Below are 26,842 nucleotides of genomic sequence, written 5' to 3' on the forward strand. Positions count from 1 at the left end.
GATTTTTTAAAACCTTTCCAATGAAAATTCTGCATTTGCTGTCCTTCCTTGTGGCGGCTCATCAACTCCTTTCACAAAGTAAGAAAGACTTCTTTTGCAGACCACCACCACCTCCAGCCTGGTAACTGTCTGCAGCCTGAAGAGAGTTCAGATTTTTCAGAAAAAGAGAGAGAGAGTGTGTGTGGTTGCATATCAGTCATCCTATTGCTATGAGTCATACATCTTATTACACTGGGGTGTCCACTGCAGGAGTACCTTAATAATTACTACTATTTAAGAAGTTTTAAGGAAAATAGGTCTGACTTTCTTGGGCTGCCTTAAGTTCCTTCTCTAGGGTTTGTCTCCAATAGTAATTGGCTGGGAGAGCTCCTTTGCAAGGATCTGTTTGGAAGAGAGAAATGCCATTACCCCGGAAAAACAAAGAAAAACAAGACACCCACTGCTGCTGTTGCTGCTGTATTATAGCAACAACAAAAAAAACGCTGCCTATATGCTGTGCTCCCTCATTGCATTACAAGCTGCTGGTGATGTAAGCAACACCCAAACAAACAAAAGATTCTCTCTCTCTCTCTCTCTCTCTCTCTCTCTTTCTGTGTGTGTGTGTGCGCGCGTGTGTTTCCCAGATCTGTGTTTGCCATTCCAAAAATTATGTTAACAACCCGAAACAGTGATTTTAAAGTGGTTTTGGTTCTGGAATTTGGTTCTGAACATGGCCTCAATTGGGACTTTGGACAAGGCCTGCATATCTAACGCAGAAGTCAGTATGTAGTCTAGTTTGGGAGCAGGTGGCTTTTGGGAAGCATCCCTTCAAGGATTATGGACCCAATGTGATGGGGCAGCTGGAGGATTTAAGGACTGAGAATGTTCCCTATCCAGGAAGGGCATGTCTCCTGAGCAAGGGATTAAAGCAAGAGCCAACATGGTGGCCCTAATGAGGGGAGAACGGTGGGGTATAAGTTTTGTAAACAAATATTTAATTTATTTATTATTTTAATTTATAAACCACCCATCCTCAGGTGCTCTGTGTGGTGAACAACAGTTAAAATCAATAAAAAGAAAACAATAATTCTAAAATCCATATACAATAAACAATAATAAAATAAATTAACCAAATACATTAAGGTGCAATGGTGGGGAGAACCCCTCACTCCGAAAGGTGGGAGGCCGACATGGCACCTCCCTCTTCAACCACCGAACGCCTGGCGGAACAGCTCTCTTACAGGTCTGGCGGAACGATAATATGTCCTGCTGGACCCAGGTCTCCATTGACAGAGTGTTCCACCAGGCTGGAGCCAGGACTGAAAAGGCCCTGGCCGTGGTTGAAGCGAGGTGGGCTTCCTTAGGGCTGGGGACCACCAGTAAACATTTACCTGCTGATCAAAGTGGTCTCTGGGGAACATACAGGGAGAGGCAGTCCTGAAGATATGCCGGTCCCAACCCACTCAGGGCTTTAAAGTAAGAACCAACACCTTGAACCTGATTCGGAATTCAACTGGAAGCCAGTGCAGCTGGCACAGGACAGGTGTGATATGTGACTGGTAGGATAGATCGGTCAGGACCCACGCCGCTGCATTCTGGACCACTTGTAGTTTCCAGATCAGGCCCAGGGGTAGCCAAGCGTAGAGTGAGTTACAGTAATCTAGCCTGGCAGTGACCGTAGCATGAGTCACTGTAACCAGGTCCTGCGGTGTCAGGTAAGGGGCAAGTTGCCTGATCTGACGGAGATGGAAAAATGTAGACTTGGCAAACGCCGTGACCTGGGCCTTCATCGACAGGGGGGCATCCAGGAGCATGCCCATACTATTTAAATAAGTTTCTTGGCTCAGGCTGGGCTGGAGCATGTGACACAGTAAGCAACGCAAATAACTATCTGATCTATATAGGGAGAAAATAAACAGAACTTGGTTTCTGTTAGGACTACCTAACCATGGACCAGTGCCCCTAGTCCAGTAATACGCACCATCCTGTTACATCCTGTCACTCTACAAATGTATTTTATAAAACAACTATACACACTCAGATCATTTGAAGACATAAAGAGACAAAGCCGATTCCAGATGACTAACCTTAATGCGCTTCATGCCGCCCTCTTCCGGACCGCGACGGGGAAAATGCAAAATATCGCATTTCCTTGCGTGAGTTTTGCGCGTCGTCGACGCGCAAATCTCATGCAAGGAAACGCGATATTTTGCATTTTCCCCGTCACGATCTGGAAGAGGGCGGCATGAAGCGCCTTAAGGTTAGTCATCTGGAATCGACCTATGTTGTGATCCTGTTTAAGATAAGATGGACAGACTGCCTGGAGCAGATCAACCAGAAATTGCCCAGTGGACCATAATCCACATTTTACCTCTCACTGCTCTAATCTGATATTTAAAAAAAACACACCACAACAAAACAGTATGAGAAAGCTGAAGAAGGAGGGAGAAAGTACACATTTTCTAGTTGCAAGATTTTAAAAAGATCTTCAATAACTCCATAGACAAGCTAGGAGAAGAAAAGCCATTGCCATTTCTCTCAGCCCTTTTCCCCAATGTCTTACCAAAGAAAGGAATTTTTTTCAAAATTTGTATGTTTATTGTTTTACATTGTAAGCTGCCTCGATTGCTGTAAAGTAGAAAGGCGGCTGATAAATATTTTAAATAAATAAATACGGCAGACATTGCTATCCAAGGTCTTGCTCCATGGGAACAGATTTCTCACTGGGACAAACTGCTCATGGCCTGGGTGTTTTCCAAGAAGTCTGTCATGTTTGGCACTTGCTTAGGTCAATGCCATGAACAAAGGTTGTGAAGCCAAATGCTGGGAAGAGGCTGGTGCAAACTGAGGAGGAGACTTATCAAGGTTAATTTGGCCCCCTGCCAAGTTTAGCTGTTTCCTGTGATGTTTTAAAACAACTGGTAGTTTCCTGAAATGGATATCGCAACTATGATTTTCAAAATCTGTATTTAAAATTTAAATCAAATTAAAATTTAAAATGTAAACAGCCCAGTCTAGCCTGATATCATCAGATCTTGGAAGCTAAACTGGGTCAGCCCAGGTTGGTACTTGGATGGAAGACCATTAAGGAAGTTCAGGGTCATTTCCCAGAGGCAGACAATGGCAAACTGACGCTCAATGTCTGTTGCCTTGAAAACCCTATTGGTTTGTCATAAGTCAGCTGTCACTTGATGGCACTTCACACACACACATGTTTAATGCTTTTGATGTTCACCACTTTGGGCACCTTATCTGATAGAACATTAGCACAGAAATGTGTGTGTGTGTAAAAAGCCATGGCAATTACAAGCAATTAAAAACTGTATCAACAACAAACTTTGTCAAATTTGCTGCCTCGTTTATTGTGATTCTTTCTGAGATAAGTGGGGAAAGATGTGATATCCTAAGCAGGGTTGCTAGCTTTGGCTCGGGAAATTCATGGAGATTTGAGGACAATGACTGGGGGAGGGGTGTTTGCTGAAGGGAGACAACTCAGGAGGGATATGATTAGACATGGGCACGAATGGAAAAAAAAACCCGAACACCCTGTTCATAATTCGGTGCCATCCATGAACAACGAACATGGACGAACATGAACTGTTCCTGGATATGTTCGTTGTTTGTGGGGGCCAAAACCCCACCTCCCACCCAAACCTCCATTTAGCCCCCTTCCCCTCAAACCCACTTATATGGCCCTTTAAAGATCCCTTTAAACTATCAGCTGGCAGGCGGCAGGAGACAATTCCCCCCTGCCACCTGCCAGCTGATAGTTTAAAGGGCTCTTTCCTGCCACATGCAAGGGGCAGGGCCCTTTAAACACCCACCCCCCAAACTGACCTTCCCAATGTCCAATACCCACCAAATTTGCAGGGGACATAATCCTCACTGTCCTCTGAAGACCCTCCAAGTTTCAGAGAGATTGCACCCCAGGAAAGGCATGATCCACAGGTCTCCCCATTGGCTGTCATTTTCTCTTCACAGTGGCAAAATCGGGACTCTCTGCTGGAAGTACTTTGAAGGGTTAAAGCCAGAAAGAAAGCCAGAAGGAGTTCAGACAGCATTCAGTCCCTCCCTGCCTCTGGTTGCCAAGGGGATTGATTGCAGCAGGTGCCAGAGTGTCTGGCTTGCCGAATGGCTGCCAAAGGCAACAAACAAGGCTTGCAATGACCACCTGTTCGTTTAGGATGGGCCCTCACAAACAGCTTGTTCAAGAACAGCAGATTAGGCTGTTAGTGGTTTTTTTCTGTTCGTAATGCTGTTCGTACCCATATCTAGATACGATACCATAGTAAGGGAGTGCAAAATGAAACATAAAGCCAGAAATACATGTAGAATTTGCTGTTTTGTTGCATTAAAGAAGCTTTCAAAAGAGTGAACTCAGTTCAGGAAAAGAAGATCCTCCCCCCCCCCCCCCACACACACAGAAACATTTTCATGTCTTGTATCGGTTCTTACCATGCAGCAGCAGTGCAGGGAGGCAGGAACTGGTTCAGTGGCAGCACCTTGTTTTCCTTAATTGCAAGTCTATCAGCCAATGTCTACCTGGGCAATGGCATTCTCTCCCTGCCAATCAGGTCCTAAGTGCAGGACCCCTCCCAGCCTATCAGTTTTGGAATAGTGGGATACATAAAAGCAGGATTTTTATTTAATGCCATTGCTGCTTTGTACTGGTTGAAGTGCTCTCTTGCCATCCTGCCTCTGCCGTGATGTTGCTACTGTTTTGCCAACCAATTTCCTGCCATAGCTTGCTCTTGCTGATATTCCCCTTTTTTGGACTCGGTTGTGGTGTGTGTGAGTAGCGTACTTTAGGGAAAACTTAGTGGGTTAATGGTGTAGAGGGAAGACTGCGTTCTGTGTGATTTTGGTTCCATTGTGTGTACAAACAGCTACGCCAAAGTCTTGTTTCTCCAACCACCCTTCAAAAGAACAGTGTGTCTGCACATGCACAGCCAACATTTGTCTTGCATGCACAATGGGACCAAGAAACACGTGATAATGAAAAAAAAACCAAATAGATTAGATCTGAACCAGCTATGGTCCACCCAAACTAAATGAATAAAGAAATGGAGTTTGTTTGGAAACTCCAGATTTGAAATTGGAATGAGAATTTTCTCTGTGCACACACCCCTGTACCAAAAAAACCACACTCTCAAAGTGCAATTTCCTCCAGGTGAACTATTCTCTATATAGAGATTAGTTGTAATCTGGGGAGAACTCCAGGCCCCATCAGAGGTTTGGGTTCTGGAATAAAAACTGTCAGAATTGGAGTCAGGCCAGGAGATCCCAGACACTATACATTAGAAATTGAAATATGTAGTTTGGCCCTTTGAGGTCACTGGGTTTTCGGAGATGGAATAGCAGCCAACATAACTAGTGTTGCCTGGGTTCCTCAGAGCTTCAGAGCGAAACAGGGTCAGCCACCATCAGTACTTGGATGGGAGACCATCCAGGAAAATTAAGGTTGCTACATGGAGAAAGGCAATGGCAAATCACTTCTGCTCCTCTCTTTCCTGGAATGCCATGCAGATGGGGTCACCGTGAGTCAGTTAACTCTATTGCACATTCTTCTTCTTCTTCTTCCTCCTCCTCCTCCATTACAGTATTTTTTGTAAAATGGACATTTTTTTCCATTTTGCAACACAAATACTGTATTGCTTTTTCATATGAACTTTCAAAAGCCAAATAGTTGTACATTAATCCATGTATGTATCAGCTGTTTTTATTTATTTTCTTTAGTTTGCAGATTTGTATAATGCCTTTTGGATACATAAGAACCCATGAAAGTGGCTCACAACTTTTTTTTTTGAAAAAGCAATTTTAAACAATTTTAAAATATTGAAAGCTCAATCAGGAGGTTACAATAAAAAAAATTAGAGGTGGAGCTGGGTGCTGGTATCAGATATGTAATGGAGTTGACCATTCTGGATGCTCCTTTTCTAGATCTATAATCTTCTTTTATGTGGGGACAATCAGCATTTTTCTTGTAGAGTATTTCTCCCAAGTGATAGGGCCAGAGAGCTCACTCCAAAGATCAGATGACCCACATTTATTGCTTATCTTACTGCTGACATAGAAGGTATAGATCTCCTCTGGGTTCACACTAGGTAAAATGAGCCTCATTTCTTCTGTAGTAACCTTCTTCCATTTGGTATCCTTGTTGCTTAGATAATCAACAACATGCTCCAGGCAGTGTGGTGCTCTGTATGTCGAGCACCAAGTCAGCAGCACCTGGTTGTGTCCTGTTCTCTGGATGGTGAGGTTAACGGGTGGATCAGGTTTCACAAGATTTGCCAGGTACATGGTGGTGGTGGGGATCACATGGCTGTTCCCATTGTGGCTTGTATTGACATAAATGTTGAAGGCACGAGACAAGAAAATCTGGCTGTGGTTGAACCAGCACCCTGTGTTGATACCATCACTTTGGATGTAATGTTCACACTCTACCATGGGCCTTTTGTACCAATAGTAGAGTGAGTAGTTGCTTGCTGGTTTCTGCCTGTTGCCCCAGTCGCATGTCAAGTAGTCCTCATTGAAGACAATACACTCCACGCGTGGGATCACTGGAGGAAGCAACTTGCTCCTGGTCTCTTTCCACTGATGCCAATTCTGCTTCACCTGGAGATTGCTGCACTCTTGCTGGATGGCTGCAAAAAGAAAAGAAGCAATTCCTTTTTGACCTCCACTGGATGGCACTTTAGACCCCTCTATGCAGTCCTGTATGTATTGGTTTGCATGAATTTGTAGAGCAGTATCAACTACTTGAGGCCCTAGGATTTTTAAAAAATTATTGTCTGGGTATTAAATCATGATCTGGATATTTTTAGCATAGTCTGGATATTATCAGCTATACTTGATACAGAAAGCCTGCTGTAACTGTTGTTGTATGTGTGATGATCTTTCTCTGTATGCATTTACATGAGCGTATGCAGAAATAGGTGTATTTGCTGAAGACCTAATGCTTTTTTGTTGGTGGTGTATTAAATATTATTGTTGACATCAGTTTTGGTTTGTCATACTTCTTGTTCCAAGCTTCCACTTTCTTCCACTTCTTGTTACTGTTAAACACATCAGCCAGATTGAAAGATAAGGGTTTTTTTAATATGCTGACTATAAAATGGCAAGTATAATGTGTTTTAACATAAATAAGTGAAGGGATGGAGAGGAGAAATGTTATGTAGTTTTAATACCCTCCTATACATTTTGGTTTTGATATTGTGTTTATTCTTTAATGGTACTTTTTGTTATATTATTATGTAGTTTTAATACTTTGTTATATATTTTGTTTTGATGTTATGTTTACTCCCTAATATTACTTTCTATTATATAGTCTGCTTTTGATATTCTTTCTACAGTTCAATGCTATTTTCTGTTTTAATAAAGTATTTTTAAAGTATTTTTTAAAAAAATACTTCAGCCAGTATTTACAAGTGTCCATGTGGAGACCTTCTCAGCCATAAATTTATTCATGCCGTAGCAGCCAAGCCAGAGGTTCATTTGAAATGTGCCAAATGTTTTGGTTCTGGTCCACCCTTCACACAAGAAGTACTTCACAAAGAGGATATCCCAAATACAAAAGAACTACTTAAAGTACCTGAAAATGGTATTACACAAACTTATGAAGCAGTCATACTAGGTCTGTAATGTCTACTCTGACTGCCATCATCTCTCAGGCAGGCACTTTTCCCGACTGATCAACTAAGATTAAGTTGATGTTGGGAAATGACCTTCTATGGGTCATAAGGAGACAGTGGGGAGCCGTGGGGGTTCTCTCCTAAGCATCCTCACTGGTTCCCTCCCCACTTTATCCTTCTGTAAATCCTGCAGTTGCTAGAAACTTGGATTTTTTAAAGGAAGCTGAAATTCTGAAGACAAATTTTTCCAGAAAAATGCCATATGAGGTATTTCCATAGTCTAACTATAATTGCATGTAGTATATACAGCCTGGAAGAAATGGTGATACTCCATGTTTTGTAGACTACAAGAACTACAAAAGAATTTGGAGTGACCACCAAACAACTGGATTGTATCTTATTTGTTGGAAAACTAGACTTCCTTTTCCTTGCCTTGGGGATTCCTGGAGAAATGGGGGCAGTGTCTGGGGAGAGTTTTGGAAGAGAAGGGATCTCAGCAAGGATATGATACCACAAGAATCTGTTCTCCAAAGTTGCCATTTCCCCCTCAAGAGAACTATAGTCTGGAAATCAGTGGTAATTGTTGGAAAGCTCCAGCCCCACCTGGAGGTTGTCAGCCCTAATCCTTCTACCTGTTCTGTACTGGAACCTGGACTTGGTGTAAGAGGCAGGTGAAAGGAAGAGAGAGGCAAAACAAATTGTTCACTTAACCTGTAAACTCAAAAATATAGTATCTGCCTTTTTTTCTGTCAGCAACTCTTAACAAATCACCCCAGCTAGAGGCACTGATATTAATATTGCACCAGGCATGACTATAGCTCTATCCTTGTATCTGTGTCCAATTTCATTTTTAAATTTAAGTTCAAGTGTTGTTTGTCTTCATGTCTGATGACTGTTTGTGGCATCATTGGTGAGCAACAAACTACTTACTTCAGAAGCAGGGCCGGATCTACGGTTGCCAGTGCCCAGGGCAACTGAAGACCAGCCACTCGCACGTGCGCGCAGTGTGGTGCACACGCCCGGCACTGCGTGATGATGTCACTTCTGTGACATCATCATGCAGGGCAGCGTGTGCTGCCCTGAGGCAAGCTGAACCAAGCAAAAGGATGGCTGTTCCTGCAAGTACTCAGCGAAACAAAAAGGGGCAACCCCGCAGGAAACACACACAATACGTATTCACTTTCCCAATTTATCAATTAAATTATCTACGACTCATCTACACTTCAAGGGTACCGAGGAAGACCGACTTAACGGAAAGGAATTATGATCACAAAAATTGGATAAGAAAGGACTTTTCAGCATGCCTGGATATGTATAGGATGTATATGAATTGTAATCTGCTCCTCATATTTCATTGCTGCTATTATTGCATAGAATATATTCTGTAATGTTGATATGAAATGATTGCTATATTGTTGATATTTTATGCACTGATAAATTAATTAGCATTTGCACTTTAATTGATAAATTGGGAAAGTGAATATGTATTGTGTGTGTTTCCTGCGGGGTTGCCCCTTTTTGTTTCGCTGCCCTGAGGCAAGCTGGCTGTCCCAGCATGCCACAGAGCTGGCGGCGGCAGTGCGAGTGGCTGGGAGGCTGCTCGCGCCATTCGCCTGCCCCGCAGGACAGGGGGCAGCCAGCTTGCTCTGCACCCCCTGTCCTGCAGGGCACACGAATGGCGTGGGCAGCCTCCCAACCACCCGTGCTGCCTTTCGCCTGCCCCGTAGGACAGGGGGTGCATGGCAAGCGCACCCCTTGTCCTGCCACCCACGCACTCCTGGGGCTGGCAGCTGCTCCCAGTGCCCCCTCTTTGGCGGCACCGGGTGCAGACTACCCCCCTGCCCCCCGTCAATCCAGCCCTGTTCAGAAGGCTTATACTATCCACCTTTCATCCAGGAAATTTACCTTGGAATACTAGTAATCTCAGATTAAACTAGAATATGAACTTATTCTCAATTACCCTGGAGACAAGGCCAAACTGAGTTCCCTAGATACTTCATCTTATACAAAATTACCTGAGCAATCCACGCTTGCATCCCTTGTGTGGTCACAGTTATGACCTTCCCAGGTACTTTTGGGGCATTCTCTGAGCGCTGTTTCATTTCCTGTGCAGTTAACTCTGTCCAGCCAGATGGTTCCCGATCCTTGGCCATAGTGTGCTCCTCCTAATGCTGCTAAGGCATTTCCGCACTCCAGCTCTGTGCATACAATGTTGGCATCTTGTAGATCCCATCCATCATCACAAATGGTCCCCCACTGTCCATTGTGATACACTTCGACCCTCCCTGAGCATCTATTTGAGCCATTCATTAGACGGATCTCTGATGAGACAGAAAAAAATTAAATGTAGCAGCACCATGCATGAAGCAAATTTACAAAGCTTTCTCTGGACACCACATGCAATGTGGAGATAACTCAAACACTTTGGGCTGCCAGATCTCCAACTATGGAGAAATACATCCCACTGGCAGTCCTTTTTTCCCACTGCTGCTTTTAGCTGCAGCAGAAGAAATTTTTTTCTTAAAGCAGTGACATTGGTAACATTCCTACATCACTTCCTGCAAAATCCCAGAAGTGACACAGGGTAGCTCTAGGAAACAATGGAAACTCTATGGTTTAGCTAAATTCCTAGAGCAACCCTACTTCATTTCCTTGGAATAGACTTAGAGACGCTGCCAACATTATGCCTCCCTATGTGCCCATTCTCAATCCTCCCACCAGTTGCCAGGTTCAGGCTGACAACCCTACAGACACTTATTGACCAAGACTGCAAAGGGGCAGCTGTGGGTTGCTCATTATTATGGTTATCTATAGAACAGGTATAAATATATGTAAATTAAATACATTACAAATAGTACATGAGTGTAGGAATTGCTGCTTTTCTTGTAAAATACAAGGAACTGGAACTTCTTGGCTTGTAGATTGGTACACTTGCTTGTATGAGTTCTTCACCCTGCAGGTAACTGCTGTACATATGTTATCTGTTTGTGTCTCACTCAGTCTGAATCTGGACTGATGTTGTGTGGGTGGGTGTATGCCAAAACTAATGATGGATGAATGAGTTCTTCTGGAGAAAATCGAGCTAATGTAAACAATCAACCCAGTCTCTTAAAAGAATGACTCAGACACTTTGTTCCAGTTTTGAATTTATGCAGGTGCATCTTACCTGTGCATACTACTCCAGCGTCTTCATTGTGGAAACAGTCATGCTTCCCCCACAGTTTTGCAGGACATTTGCTGATGCGGCTTTCTGTTCCTGTGCAATTAACATCATCCAGCCAGATGAAACCAGATCCTGATCCAAAGCGAGAATCTTGTGGGGCTGATAAAGCAGCTCCACACCCAAGGTAACGACATACAACTTCGGCATCTTCAAGATCCCAATCATCATCACATATGGTCCCCCAAAGTCTGTCATGGAGTATCTCAACTCTCCCAGAGCATTGATTGGGGCCGTTCACTAACCTGATCTCAGGTGGCTCTGAAAAGAAGATACACACAAACAAATTATCAACATTTCCCAAGCCATTTTGTTGTATATAGGCTTTTCTATGCGGCCACCACCATTCTTCATTATGATACAAAGTGCCTTCCTCTGATCTAGTAAGTTCCGGTCTCAGAAGTTTTGTTCTCCAGCAATGCAAGACTAAATGAAGTAAGGATAGATAGTCCTGAAGGATAAATTGTCCTGAAACAAAGTGTAGATTGACTAAGAAGATTCTTCACTCACAAGGAATTAGAGGAAAGGCTGTTAAATAAAAATCTGTTGTTTCAGGATACACACCTCTTTTTTTTGGAACTGAATTCCAATGTATGGATTACCTGTACACTCCACACCAACATCTTCTTCATGGTGACAATGCTTGGGACTCCGGGGGCCCAATGTGCATTCACTGAGGGAAGTTTCAGTTCCAACACAGTTGATGTCATCTGCCCAGATAGGCCCTGATCCATGTCCGAACCAGGCTTTGGTATGGGCTTTTAAAGCAGCACCACAGCCTATTTCTCTGCAGACAACTTCAGCTTCTTTCATGCCCCAGTGGTCATCACATATGGTCCCCCATTGATGGCTGTGTAATATCTCCACTCTCCCAGAGCAGTCACTTGAGCCATTCACCAGTCTGAGTGCTAAAGGAAAGCAGTGAATTAAAGAATGCAACAGAGGAAGGAAAGAAATTTTTGGCAAGATAAATGGCATTTTAAGACTCTTATCTTGAAAAAAAAGTGAAGAGTAATGCAGAGTTTGGCAGATCTTTCTCTTCCTCATCTCAATTTCTCTTTCTCATGTATGAATCAAAACATATTTGGATGAGAGAGAGCAGTTGATGAGCTTCAAGACTGAACTTTTCTAAAGCTTGTGTTGCTTTTTGCATGAAATGGAAGAGGTCATGGAAAAGAGGCAGTGAGTAGAGCTAATGTGGATGGCCTTGTCATCGAAGGTTGTTGTGGGTTTTCCGGGCTGTATTGCCGTGGTCTTGTACAGCCAAGACCACGGCAATACAGCCCGGAAAACCCACAACAACCTTCGTTCTCCGGCCGTGAAAGCCTTCGACAATACATCGGCCTTGTCATCCTTGCTAAACTCAAACCATGCCCCCCCCCATTTAAAAAATAGTTGCCAACTACTAGTAGTAGTAGTTTATTTTTCACGGTCAGCGACCAGCAATTAACAAAAACACCAACAGAAGGTACCACAGAAGAGAATAAAACATCAATAAAATCATTCACAATACATGGGTAAAATCATTCATAATACAATAACATAAGATTTAAAATTCTTGGTGGCACAATAAAACCATTCACTTAGCCACTAAGGATTTCCTAATCTTGAAGCAATCCAACCAAATCTGGCTCCCTGACACGTGATCATAGGGTGTCTATCTGAAAAGAAACCCCTCAGAATGCATGTCCTTTGGCTACAGGTAAGGGGCAAAGTTGAAGAGAGAGGAAGAGATTTGCGAAGATTACTGTACACCTTGCAATCAAATATAATGTGTTCTAATGATTCTATCCCTTCCTCACAGCAGCTGCCAACTAGGACTGTAACTCTTTAGATTGGGGTTTCGGGAACACTTGAGCAAAACATCACCTGTGCGCTCACAAGGCTCTTATCACCTTGAGCATTTTAGTCCATTTTTTGCCTGAAACAGTTCTCGTCTCTTGCCTGCTGAAAATGCAGGACTGGGATTCTTCATGTGCTGATTTTTTGCCACTTTGTCCATGACCTTTCAATAACATTAATGCAGTGTGCTGAACATAAAATGGAGATCTATGTCCAGATGACCACAAAACTAGCCGGTTACTGGTATGCTTTGATGTGGTAACCAGGATTCCAGTAAGCTGAAATAGCCATTTTTAATGCTTTTGATAGTATTTCTCCCTGTTCACTTGCCCTCCACTCAATCCACTTGCCGTTCAAGTGTCATTCATCACTTGTAGCTTGGCCCTGAGACTGGGTCCCAGCGTTGTGGGTTCAGGTCAACATTTTGCAATCTTGGCCAAACTTGGGAGGGTGGGTGGAAGAGAGCCTGCTGAAGTCTCCCTGTGAGGCTGGGTATGAAGGGGGCCATTGAAATGCCCTGGGTTCTGACAAATCATGAAACTAACGAATCATATCATGAAATGGGACAATTTCATGGAAGTTCATGTTTCATGATTCATGGAATGCGATGAAATGTGAAACTCTCATTTCAGTTTTTTCCTGTTTCATGCCCATCTCTAGTAGGAAATGGCCTGGAAGAAAGCCAGTGATTTTTTTCTGGCCACACAAATCAAAGAAATGCTTGAAACAATATGAAGTGCATAATCTTAAGAAACAAGTGTGAAAAGTACAAAAAAGAAGGAAGAAAGTAAGTATCAAAGACTATGCTTCCTTTCTCCATCACATTTTAGTCAGTTCACAGGATCACAATATAAGTGCTTCCCTCTCATTACCTGAACACACCACACCAGCATCTTCTTCATGGTTGCAATTATTGTTTCCCCAAGCTTTTAGCCGGCAGTCCCTGAGGGCTGCTTCTGTCCCTTTACATTTGACATCATCCAGCCAGATGGGATCACTTCCTTTTCCAAAGTGAGCTCTTTCTGGGGCTGCCAAGGCTACCCCACAATCAAGTTCCCCACACACGACTTGGGCACTTTTCAAATCCCAGTCATCATCACATACGGTCCCCCACTGCCCATTGTGGAACACCTCAACTCTTCCAGAACAACGATTTGAGCCGTTCACCAATCTGACCTCATTTAGACCTGGAATAGGGATAAGAATTGTTATTTCTCTCTCTGTTTTCCCCACTACATTATTATAGATAATGGACATGAGCAGGATTTAGTGATGCACTATTCTTTTAGACGTATGGGTTTTAATGTTTGTATTTTACTGTTGTTAGTTTTTAATGTTTTTAATTTCTATTTTAATATTGTATAATCAATTTTAATGTTTATACTATTTTAATAGTATATTTCATATGTATAATGTAAACCACCTCAAGCATCAAATATAGCAACAACAACATTCGATTATATGCCGCCCTCCAGGACAATTTAACGCCCACTCAGAGCATTTTACAAAGTGTGTTATTATCCTCATGACAATCACCCTGTGAGGTGAGTGAGGCTGAGAGAGAAAGAGCTGTGACTGACCCAAGGCCACCCAGCTGGCTTCAAGAGGAGGAGTAGGGAATCAAACCCAGTTCTTCAGATTAGGGTCTTGTTGCTCTTATGGTAGAGAGGCAGTATATAATTCAAATAAACAAACAAACAATATAATCCTCATCCTGTTTTGTAATTATTCTCAGGAAGGAATGGGATCCATTCAGTTGAGGACACTCAGATCAGTAGCTGGCCTTTGTGAAAGCACTGCAGAAAGTTTGAATGAATCTGGACTTTTCTCAAACAAGAGTCATGCATTCATTGCTTGAAAATCCTAGGGTGTGGGGAGAATGGTTACCTTTCTATAAATCACTGTCCAATACAAGGAAGGTTTAAGTAAGCTACTATTTCTAAATAAACCAATACAAGCATGATTTAAGTAAGTCACTTACTTAAAGTCTTCAAGTGTTGATATAAGAATTACTGCGATCATATATTCAAAGTGCTTTGAAGATGTAAAAAGAGCTGCATTTTTAGGCTTTTTATTGTTGTACAAAATTACCTGAGCACTCCACACTCACATCCTTTCTGTGGTCACAGCTGTGCTCTCCCCAGGGACTTTTGGGGCATTCTCTGAGGGCTGTTTCATTTCCTGTGCAGTTAACTGTGTCCAGCCAGATAGTACCAGATCCTTGGCCATAGCCTGCTCTGCCTAATGCTGATATGGCATTTCCACAATTCAGCTCTCGGCACACAACTTGGGCATCATGTATATCCCAGCCATTGTCACAAATAGTTCCCCACTGCTCATTGTGATACACTTCAACCCTCCCTGAGCAGTGCTTTGAGCCATTTGTTAGACGGACCTCTGAGGAGACAGAAAAGGTTAAACATAGCAACACACCTTTGTAATAAAATTGATAGAAATTCTCTGATCATCCCATTGTTAGCAGATGATTGAAAATTTGATGGAGATTCCTGGTTCAGATACACTAACATGTTCCAAATGCACTTAACAATATGGAGATGACTCTTGAACGGTCATGGACCATAACTGGGAAAGAACAGCTAAGGGTCACTTTTGATTATATCTTTACCACAGGTCAGAATACATGTGAACAGGATTAGCTACAAATCTTGTGTTTGAATGTGCAACTTGCTACTTTTTTCTTTTAAGTGGGGATTGATCCTTTATGGATTACTGTTTATGTGCATGTTAATGGGATATGGATACAACTATATGTACATTCCATTCCTAATAGATAAAATCTGCATTCAGTTTGTGTAATTAAAACCTAGTGTACTAATTAAAACCTAGTGGATTGCTTATTTTGTGGTGCCACAAAAATGGAGTCAAAACTGCCTACACCCATTTTGAAAATGGTGTCATTAGAAATCGTGTGGAGTGATTCGGTTTCATTTTCTCAGCCATGCCGGACGCTCCTCTCGGCTGGTCCGGGAGGAAACGACCGGGCACCCTGACCGGGCGGCTGATCCGCAAGGATTAGCCCCCAGGACTCCCAGGGAGGGAGCCAGGGTCCGGGACACGGCGGGAAGAACTCCCCGAAATCAATGCGGGGGGGGGGAATTGCCCGTTTGTCCCTATGGAGGCCGGCAGATGTGCGCGGCGCCTCGAGTGCCGCCGGGCAACGAGAAACGGCAAGTAAAAGAAACAGGCGGAAGCCTGTAAACAAGCGAATCCCTTCTGTTTTACAAGCGTTTGTGAAGGAGAGGTTGATCTGAAGAAGACTCGCTCTTCCCCTTCGTTGAGTTCCAGAATTTTGTTGGCGCCCCCCCCCCCCCAAAATGGCAGCAAAGAAGCAAAGTCCCGCTCTCGGTAAGTCAATCTCGGCTACTTTGAAGGGGGAGTCGCTCGAAGAGTTGGTGCGCAGGGCGGTGGTGGAAGCCATAAAACCCTTTGTTGACAAGCTGAACGAAACTGATCAAAGGGTGGGCTTAATTGAAAGCGAGGTGAAAACCATTAAGGCAGCAGCGGGGGGGGGGGCAGAAAAGTCTGCTCTGGAAAGTGCGTCACTTGTGAAGGCTACAAAAAAGGAGCTGAAGTTGGTGGAGAACCAGCTGATCGGGCTACAGGTGGAACGAACGCAGACAATTTTGCGTCTCCAAAACGTGAAGGAGGAGGAAAATGAGGATCTGTGGGATTTGGTCTCGGAACTACTGGCGACACCCGCGAGGACGACTAAAGAAGAGGTTAAAAGCGCCATTTTGGAGGTCCGTCGGGCTTCTTCAAAATATGCAACAAAGCGACAGTTGCCTCGTGAGATCATTATTGACTTTTCATCTAAAAAGATTCGGGACACCATCCTATATAACTCATACAATGCGGATTTGGACTTTATGGGTTTGAAAGTCAAGATTTTGAAGGACGTTCCATTTCTAGTCCGGAAACGGCGTTTTAAATATAAAAAGTTTGCAGCTCTTCTGAGGGACCATGGAATAAAGTACAAATGGTTATTCCCGGAAGGAATATGGTTCAGATATAAAGATCAGGCCTATAAGATATTATCAGAAGATCAACTAAAGGATTTTGAGAATAAAAACCCAGAACTCTGCTGCACCAAGAACGAAGAAAAGGAGGAGCCGGAGGGGGGGGGAGGAGGAGGAGAGCATCGCAACAGCAGTTGCACAGAGAGAATTGCGTCCGGGACCTAGAAGGGGGAGGAAAGTTTAATCAGAATTTGAAATGTTTATTCTCTGTATGATTAACCACTCCATCATTACTCTATGGAGCTATTTTTGTATTATGACAGTATGAAGGGAAACATTGAAGTGTAGTGTTTAGTGTTTGTAGTTCATTCCCCCCCCCTTTTCTTTTTCCACCCCCCTTTGTCCCTTCCCTTTCCCCTTTCCTTGTGATAGTCTGGTGTAGTGTCTTGTAGTTATGAAAATAAAAAAAATTATAAAAAAAAAAAGAAATCGTGTGGAAAAGCCGTCAGCGTACAGTGAGTGGGGTGCTATTTTTAGGACATGTGGAAACGGCCTAAGTGTTTTCAAGATCCATGCTAGAGGCTGTGCTTGAAAACACTAGTAAACTGGTTATTAAAGTTTATTCCTTAACAAGTGTGTTACAGTAGCCTTTGTTCATACGCTGCTGGGAAGGCACTGTTGTAATATGTCAGCAAAGCAGATAACACTCTCTCTGGATTGACTGAGTTCACACTGTGCTAGCAGAGAGAAGGAACAGCTTTGTAGCGAACTCTGACCACCTTCAGAAAACTACCAGTGCTAACTTCTACTGGAGAAGTTTTCATTCTAGTTTGTTGGCATTGTGACAGTTAAAGGATTTTTTTTCCTCATGGCTTTTCTCTCTGCTTTTATCGCACCATAATGGGGATTATATCAATGTATCTTGGATTTCTGACCAGGTTTGTTTGGAAGTGATATATCCACTTAGAAACAGATTGAAGTAGATATCCTTTTAGGATCCCTTAATAGAGTTTGATTGTTTGGCGTAAATCACTAATTCAAATTAATTTAGTAAAAATGACCTAGTTCCAGTTTTAAATTTGTACAACTGCCACTTACCTCTACATACAACACCAGCATCTTCATTGTGGAAACAGCTATTTTCTCCCCACTCTTTTGCATGGCATTTGCTAATAGCATTCTCTGTCCCTGTGCAATTAATACCATCCAGCCAGATAGGACCAGGTCCTGATCCAAAATGAGCACCTTGCAAAGCGGATAAAGCAGTTCCACACCCCAGGTAACGACACACAACCTCAGCATCTTCAAGGTCCCAGTCGTCATCACATATAGTCCCCCAAAGTCTGTCATGGAGTATCTCAACTCTCCCAGAGCACTGACTGGGACCATTCACTAACCTGATCTCAGGTGGCTCTGAGGGAAAAAAAATAAAACCAACAAAGTATGAATATTTTTGGAGCTATTTTTACAGGATAAATTATTTTGCTTCACTACTCCTGCTAGCATATATGTTCCTGATTGTGTGTCGGTGAATGCATATGTAATTGGAGTGATGGATCAGCTTTGGAAAGTGCATTCAGCATCTTTTCATACATGCAAGTCTTATTCCTAGGGTCAAGCTCCCAGTGGGAAAAATGTGTTTAAGTTTGCAGTCAAATCTTTGACTGGCTCTGTGGAGAAATGTACTCACTCTTAGAATTCCCCTCACTCTTTCAGTATTTGGGGCTGCACTGTACACCGGTTTTAGAAGCTTTAACGCTGCTGAGAAAAGACTGGCTCTATGTGAGGCTGCCCTTGAAGATTGTCCAGAAGCTACACTAGGTACAGGATGCTGTGGTCAGAACATTGCCTAAGGACCACAGCATTCCAGACTTGTTCCATCTACATTGACTTCCAGTTTGCTTTGGAGCCCATGTCAAAGTGCTGATAGTGCCTTTAAAACTCTATACAGCTTGGGGCCAACATGCCTTAAGTCCCGCCTGCTCCCATATGAACCTACCTATCCCCTCCAATCCACTTCAGAAGATTTGCTATGGATCCCCTCCCCAACTAAGTCTAGACAGGTGGCAATCTGAGAAAAGGTCTTCTTGTTTGTAGTGATGAAACTTTGGAATTCTCTTCCTGGTAGAATGGTTAGTCTTCCTTTATTATTGTCTTCCATCAGTGGGTGAAGATTTTTGTTTGCCCCCCCAAGTATGTCCCTATTGTATGTCCCTATTGGCTCTCCTCCCTCATTATGTTGCATTTGTATGTTTATATGCTTTTATTGAATTGTTTAAATATTTTAAATGCTGTTTTGATATTTTAAATGTTTTAATATTTTGAGGTTCACTGTCTCTTGGGCTCTATTTGAGTGGAAAGATAGCTTAGAAATGTTTTAAATAAAAATAAAGACTACAGTAGATTAGTCATGTCTCTTTGAAGAACAGAGCACTTCAGTGATTATTTATGCAGATAGACCTGTCCAGAGTGGAAGAAAAGTTTACCAACTAACACCAGGGCTCATTTCAAGGGGGAACACGTAGGAACGCAGTTCCGGTAGTTCCCCAAAGAGGTCACATGACAGGTGGCCCCGCCCACCTGACTCTCAGCCATTTTGGGCCTGTTTCGGCCTGGATTGGGGCCAAAATGGCCCGGATCAGGCCTCTGATGGTTGGTGGATTACTCTTCCGCTCAGCAGTGGCCCAATCCTGACCATTTTGGGCCCCTTTTCAGCCATTTTCAGACCCTTTTTGCCATTTTGGGCCCAATTTTGGCCCTGAATAGCCAGGATTGGCTCCAAAACAGCCAGGATAGGTGACGTCAGGAGATGTGGCATATGCAAATCAGTCATACTAATGACACACTTCCGGTGATGGCAAGGGGCATGGCATATGCTAATGAGTTATGCTAATGAGTTCCTCTAGCTCTTTTTCTACTAAATGACCCCTGCCTAACACCTTAGCTAGAATGTCACACATAGGGAGAGAAACTAGGGGATCATAGAATCATAGTGTTGGAAGGGACATCCAAGGTCATCTATCCCAACTCCAATCTAGGGAAGCCAAACCCTAGACTCTCTCTCTCTCTCCCCTGCTCGCTCTCTTACTTTCCCCCTTGAGTCAGCAGGAAAGAAACAATCCCCAAGAGGGGACAGACTCCCAAGAAGGGAAATTATAAATTGTCTGGACACACCAGAGAAGCCTTCATCTTCTGCCCTTCTGCTTGCCTTTTAGTAGCCATTGTCTTATTGCTTTGCATAAGCCATTGCCTTATTGCTTTGCCTTTTAGTAGGGGCATATTCAAGTTGACAAAACATGAAAGGCTAACTTTTGCATCAGGACTCTACCTTGACCATGTGCCAAGGGACAGTGGGAAGAAACACCTAAACTGAAGGCAGCATGTTCCCACCTTTTCTTTATAAGCTTGCTTTGTCTGAGGCTTTATTTAGATAATGTGTGTGCTTTTTTGTTTATTAAACATTCTTCTAATTTGAATTATCAAAGCTTGATCTCTGTACCCATACCATGCCTGATTTAGTCACACTTTCCAGAATGTGGTAAAGGGGAGGGGGCACTGGTGAATACACCATCCTCAAAGGGGAATGTCATGAAGGTGCATTAGATTGTCCCTGACTTAGCTAGTACTAGCAAAAGGAAAGACGTGGAAACCAGGTGAGCCCTAAAATGACAACTCAGTATAGAATGCAGGAAATACAAATCCTTCCAGCAGGAGATACTCTGTCAGATGTGTTGGTGGCAGCAGTTAGTACTCAGAGAAAATTGAACTCTATGAGTAATGGGAAAAGGAAAGGTCACACACTGCTGAATGGAGACCTGGGATGGCTGCACAACTCTCTGAACTCCTGGAACCCAAGAGAGTATAGTATGTGAGTTCATTTCCTCACAGGCTCGAATTGATGAAATCAAGAAATCTTTCAAGTCACCCGTATCACACTGGATTTTATGATCAGTATGATTGCCCTTCTCACTGCCTGAAAATATCAGTTTTAGGCACAAGAGGAAAGAAGAAGCACTTTGCAAACTGCGGAGCCCAGGTATACTGGATGTATACATTACAATTCACGTGCCAATTTATTCCTGGATTAGACACTACTGTCCTGATCTTATATAAGCAGCTGTTTGGGATAGTCTTAGGACTGAAAGAGGTGCCAAATGATTTTGTGGATCCTTTTCATGACTATGAGCCAAGCTACAACTGACGCCTGACACAGGTTGGACACTTGTTAGCTTCCCTCAAGTTTTGATGGGAAATGTAGGCATCCTGGTCTTGCAGCTTGGCTCTCTGACTGCTGTCCAATGGACTTTTCAACTGTCACTTGTCCAACATTCCGCCAAGCTGCCTACATTTTCCATCAAAACTTGAGGGATGCTGACAAGTGTCCAACTAGTGTCAGGCGTCACTTGTAATTTGGCTCTATGTGTTCAATGACCATTACCTGCACATTCTACACTTGCATCTTTGCTGTGGTCACAGCTGTGTTCTGCCAAGGGATTTGCTGGGCATTGGCTTAGACTGTCTTCGGATCCTGTGCAGTTGACTCCATCCATCCAAGTGGGACCAGATCCTTGTCCAAACTTAGCTCCACCCATTGCAGCTATAGCATCACCGCAACCCACTTCCCGGCACACGACATGAGCTTCATTGATGTCCCAGCCATTTTCACACACTGTTCCCCATTGTTGGTTATAGAACACCTCAACCCGGCCAGTGCAAGGATCTGAACCATCAGCCAACCTCACCTCTGTTTAGAAAGGGATACCATAAAAATCTCCACCAGTTAGCAATGGAGCAGCAGGCTTTCATCACAAGGTTTCTAGACTTCAAAAGAAATGAAAACATACAAAGCTAAACATTCACTTCCATGTGTGATCAATGGACTCAAGATTATATTCTTGGCAGTGGCTAGCCAGAATTTTCTATTCATGTTCACAGACAGGTCATGGGCGGCTTCTGACTAGTTTTTTTTCCTCATCATCAAATAGCCCAGACTTTGGTCTCAGTTTTAAATCAGCACTTGTAAATTTATCAGTTAAGATTTGTCCGGAACTGAGATAAATACCCTGAATCTGATTGGGATTATACCTGACATTCTAGAGTGTTCAGAAATCTTTCCATCTGATTGATATTTCTGGTACTTTTTTGTTTGGTCACATTCCCCTGGGCCTGTTCAGTTTAGTAGGTAAGTTGTTCTTATTTAGTAGTCTCCTCTACCCTCACCCAATGCCCCCAGCAAAACATCCTGAAAATAATATTCATTCTGAATGCAAGACAATTTCTGCCATCAGTTATGACAGCTGTCACCAAAATTCTGCCTAGCAAGCAGAAGATTAATTTCCAGTCATGGGAATTCTGAAATGAATCCATTAATGTTCTTGCTGAATGGTAATACATGATCAACTCAACCTGACTCATGTCACACATTTCTAGTTGGGACCTAAGTGAATGGTTCCAATTTTCTTCATATAGAAAACTAAAGCACTGCCCTGGAGGAGGCTGCTGCAGCAAGGAAGAACAAAACTTGCTACAATAAGAGACGTTGATTCTGCAATGGTCTGTCTAACTGTCTGAGCACTGCACAAGAAAGCATTGGGCCCTCATGATCCTTGCTATATGCATTCCATGCCTTCACAAATCCACACACTATCCCTCATAATGATATGCACCTCTATTGTGGTTACTAGCTCATGATGCTGTTGTGGGAACAGGAACAGCTCAGCTATAAAAATTCTGATGATGCCTTTTGTAGCAGCAGTTGGGTGGTTTCAGTTCCAAATGATGGTACGAGGAGATGAGCCTCCTTCTGAAGCTGTTATTTACCGCTGCACCTTCCCACTATGTGCTAAGTACCAGCAGTCATCACACTGGGGAGAACTTTAATCAGAAATATTCTCAAATGGACATTACTGGATTGATCAATTTCGTGATGCCAGTTATCCATACTGGCTTCAGCCAGTGCCCTTAACAGTTGCTTAAGGCAGAGATGTTCCCATGCCATGAAAAGATTGATATGCTGACTCAAACTAGCAAGCTCAGGAGTGATCCAGGCCTGTTTTACTGTCTGGCAACCTTAATCATGTCAAAAGTAGACTCTGAATCAGCCCATAGGTTCTTAAACTTACCCAAGCATATGACACCAGCATCTTCTCCATGATGGCATGCATTTCCTCCCCAAGATCTTATTTTGCACCTACTGAGAGCTGATTCTGTGCCTTCACATCCAACATCTTGTAGCCAGATGTGGCCACTTCCACTTCCAAATTGTGCTTCATGTGTGGCTAATAGGGCAGTTGCACAGCCCAGCTGCCGGCACACAACTTTGGCATCGTCTATGTCCCATCCATCATCACAAACAGTGCCCCACTCTCCATTATGGAGCACTTCCACTCTCCCACTGCAGCGACTTGAACCATTAACTAGCCTGATTTCAGCTGTGTCTGAAGTTGCAGGATCTGAGCTCCAAACCATACCTAGGAAGATCAGTTTTCAGAGGGTGAGATTATCATTTGAAAGTAGCATGAGGACAGAAGGAAATTAATAAAATAAATGGGGAGGAGAAATTGTCTTCCAGGATGAGTCCAAGATCCATTTGGTCCAGCTTTCTTCTTTCAATAAGAATCAGCCAAATGACTCAGGTACCCAAAAGAAGGCAATTGTCATTCCCTATTCTTTCTCATCATAGGAAATTTAAGGGGACACTGTCTGTGCCTGGAGGTCCCATTTAGCTATTATGGCTAGGGGTATGCATAATAGAAAAAAATGAGCCAAAATTACACACAGGATTTTCTGGTTTGGCTCATTAAAACAGCTTCCAGAATACTGAACCAAAACCAGGAAACTGAATTAGTCCCGCCCACTAAAAAGATTGTTTCATTTCAGTTCATACTTGCAGCACCCACTAGTGCTGGGCTCACCTAGCTGAGCAGCATTCTTGTTTCCCTTAACCGTATTTCATCAATCAGATCCCAAGGGAAGAGAGACCTTATGGGAAAGGGAAATGAGCAAGTGCATCTGACCCCCCACCTCTGCCAATCAGGTCTGTACAAGGGGAGACCCCCCCCCCCCGACTATAAACTTTGGAAATGTTTGGAAGGAAAAAATCAATCATATGCTTCAATTCAAAAGACATTCCCCTGGGAGTAAGCACAAGGAAAAATGGCACCAAAGGTAATAATTTATGGCCAGTGTAGGGGGGGGAAGGAAACAGAAAGGATTGTAATGCTACCACCTCCCTGCTTTCCCTTAGTCAGTCAGCTTCTCACAATATTCATTTTCTTCAGGTTCTGTGGTGTGTGTGTGTGTGTAACTGAGGGAAAACTCGGCAGGTCGATGGTTTAGCGGGAGGACTGTGTTCTGTGTGATTTTGGTACTGTTGCATGTAAAAACATCTGCCCCAGCACCTCATTTCCCTGCCCACCCTTGAAAAGAACAGCATGCGTGTGTGCATGTGCAGCCACCTCCTGCCTCTCACCCTCACAAGAGATCAAAACTCATGCAAACGGGGGAGGGGGGGAACAGATCAGAAATGACCCAGCACCAGCTGACCCAGATCAAACTAGAAATGGAACAGGATTCTTTGGAACCTTGGGAACTGAAGCTGAAACGGAAATGTCCTCAGTACACACCCCTAATTATAACTAATAGCCATCCCTAGTAATCTATTTCATGTAGGTAGCTGTATTGGTCAGCAATAGAATAAAACAGAAGGCTCTGAGGCCACTGATACCTTAAGAGACCAACAAGATTTCCAGGGTGTAAACTTTTGAGAGTTAAAGTTCTCTTCTTCAACTGCACATAGGAATGGAAATCCCTGAGCCTTTATATGCCAGTCAGGAAGTGGGAGGGGCAAAGCAAAGAAAGGAGTTAGTATGTAAATATACAACTTTGCACTGCATCTTGATTTAAGCAGAAATTTGCATTTGTAGTGAGATAAGAATCCTATGTCTCTCTTCAGCCCCAGGGCTTCCATTGTTCTGACCTTGTGAATGAACTCAAATTCAGCAATCTCACACTGTAACCTGCCCTTGAAGCGTCTTTGTTTGAGGACAGCCACTTTTAGGTCAGCAATAGAATGTGCTGGAAGTTTAAAATGTTCTCCCACTGGTTTTTGAGTGCTGTGTTTTTTACCTGGAAGTGATGTGCAGACAACTGCTGCCCAAAGTGGCATTGGGCAAAGACAAAAACTGCCAGAAGTTTGCCTGCTATAAGCAGGAAAATAGTAAGCTTACCTGAGGAGGCTGGTTTGAACTCAGCCTTCCAGCAGTCATGGGATAGGAGTCTTCTTCAGGAGGTGCTTTTCAGGATAGCCCCAAGAATTTGCTTTTTAATCTTAGTCATTCAAACATTAAAATCAATGACAAACACTTCAGTCTCCCAGTGCAGTCTACCACTCATCTAGGAATCACCACTCACCAGCAAAAGACCTTCAAAGGAAGGCTACATAAAGAAAGTTGATGATTTTTGTTTTTAAAACCTGGAATTCCTCACCAGATAATCAGATTAACCAAATTAGCAGATCTAGAGAGAGAGCATTATCACCAGCAGTTGCAGTTACTGCTATTGTGCATGGTTTTTAAGAAGGAAGAGATTCAACGCTTTCTTCCAAAGTGCTATTGCTCTCATTAAATCCTCATTCTCTTGTGGTTGTTCATGTTGCAAGGACTATTAGTGTGGCCTGCAATGATTTCTAAAATGAGAAAACCAGTGGCCCAAGCATTATTGAGGTCCCTTCATGGAATCCCAGATCATTTGTTATTTCTTAGTAGTGAGGGGTATTTTGCACATGCTCAAAGACATCCTAATCCAAGGACAGGCTGCCTTTATTCTTCTATTTTTACTTGAATCCTTATAGTCTATTATTGTGTTTTATAAAACAAGAGTGCATATTCAGGATCTTTGGAAGGCATAAATAGTTTATATTGTGCTACTCAATGTACTGTTACTTAAGAATAAAAGGAGGATAGGATCAGATGAAGATTCAGCTCATCCTTTGGGGGAAAAAACAATCAGCATGTACCGGGTCATCCATCAAAAACTGCCTAGAGGACTATGATCCATATTTTTACCCACCGCTGCTCTAATCTGATTTTTAAAAAGAAACACCACAACAAAACAGCATGTTGAGGTGAAGGCAGGAGGAAGAAAGTACACATTTTCTAATTTCAAGTCACAAGAGAAGGGTCAGTTTACTTACCCCAAAGACAGGCTAGGAGAAGAAGGGTCACTGCCATTTCTCATAGCCTTTTTTCCAGATGTCCTATGAAAGAAGGGAAAGCAAAGGCAGCAGACTTCTCACATACACAAACTGCTCAAGGCCAGGGTGTTTTGCCTGCAGTTTGTCCTGATGGAACATCTGCTTAGGTCAACGCCATGGGCAAAGGTTGGAACTGGTTGGGAAGGGACTGGTGAAAACTGGGAGGGAGGAGCCTCATCAGGGTTAACTTGGCCACTTGCCTGGCTCTGTTGTCTTCTGTGTTTGTGACATTATGGAACAATTTTTAGTTCTCTCCAATGCTTATCTTCTTGACTGTGAGTTTCTAAAATTTATTTTAGTTTTAAAATTATTGGGACTTTACAGCACAAGCAAGAGAATTAAAAATAAAGTTTGTATGATTGGGATTTGAGTTGGGAGATACATGATATCAAGTGATCTCAGGTTCATTACAGAAGGAATCCTGTAATCATAGTCATGCTTAATCAAAGTCAGAGCTCTGCTCCAGGAACTTTAAATGACGCCAGGGATCTGCTGTGGAATATATGAAGGAGGAAAACACAAGCCTCTGAGTATATAAAGGATGACTTGATGGCCCACTGATTGCACAGGCTTTTGAGACGGGGGTAGTAGATCTTTCAGAACAAAGTATGTGGCTTTTGCCCAGACCTGGATAGCCCAGGCAAGCCTGATCTCATCAGATCTTGGAAGCTAAGCAGGGTTGACATTGGTTAGTAATTGGATAGGAGACCTGCAGCGATGGCCAGGGTTGCAGAGGCAAGCAATGTGAAACTATCTCTGTTAGTCTCTTCCCTGGAAACTCCACCAGGGGTTACTGTAAATTCAGCTATGATTTGATGGCGCTCTCCACCACATGTGGCTTTTAAGAAATCGTGAACCTTCATGTATCTTTCCGTTTTTGTTCAAATTGATAGTGCCAGAGTACCCAGCAGAACCCTGGCCGTATCAATTCTATCACTTC

The 26,842-nt window shown here is 43.1% G+C and overlaps 1 protein-coding gene across 2 annotated transcripts; it reads right to left on the bottom strand.

Moving 5' to 3' along the window:
* Positions 1-5,680: 5,680 nt before the first annotated feature.
* Positions 5,681-26,014, bottom strand: LOC129338540 (deleted in malignant brain tumors 1 protein-like). 2 transcript variants are annotated; one of them, XM_054992849.1, is made up of 10 exons: positions 25,843-26,014; positions 22,772-23,119; positions 21,088-21,393; positions 17,748-18,062; positions 14,764-15,069; positions 13,545-13,859; positions 11,433-11,738; positions 10,777-11,091; positions 9,626-9,931; positions 5,681-6,623 (listed from the first exon to the last, which is right to left on the bottom strand). In XM_054992849.1, exons 1-10 carry the CDS (start codon positions 25,877-25,879, stop codon positions 5,935-5,937), a joined length of 3,243 nt encoding a protein of 1,080 aa, XP_054848824.1. In that variant the 5' UTR covers positions 25,880-26,014; the 3' UTR covers positions 5,681-5,934. The 2 variants fall into 2 exon arrangements, with proteins under 2 accessions (XP_054848824.1, XP_054848825.1); XM_054992850.1 differs by lacking the exon at positions 21,088-21,393.
* Positions 26,015-26,842: the final 828 nt, after the last annotated feature.

This window comes from Eublepharis macularius, chromosome 12, assembly GCF_028583425.1.
Source record: "Eublepharis macularius isolate TG4126 chromosome 12, MPM_Emac_v1.0, whole genome shotgun sequence".
NCBI lineage: Eukaryota > Metazoa > Chordata > Lepidosauria > Squamata > Eublepharidae > Eublepharis > Eublepharis macularius.

What these genes read in the sequence shown, in the direction of transcription:
- LOC129338540 (XM_054992849.1), bottom strand. Translation starts at nt 25,879, where the DNA reads ATGGCAGTGACCCTTCTTCTCCTAGCCTGTCTTTGGG. An exon ending in TGTTGGTGTGGAGTGTACAG is followed by an intron (nt 11,092 to 11,432) that starts GTAATCCATACA and finishes TCTTCTTTTCAG; the next exon opens with AGCCACCTGAGATCAGGTTA. An exon ending in TGCAAGCGTGGATTGCTCAG is followed by an intron (nt 6,624 to 9,625) that starts GTAATTTTGTAT and finishes TTCTTTTTGCAG; the next exon opens with CCATCCAGCAAGAGTGCAGC.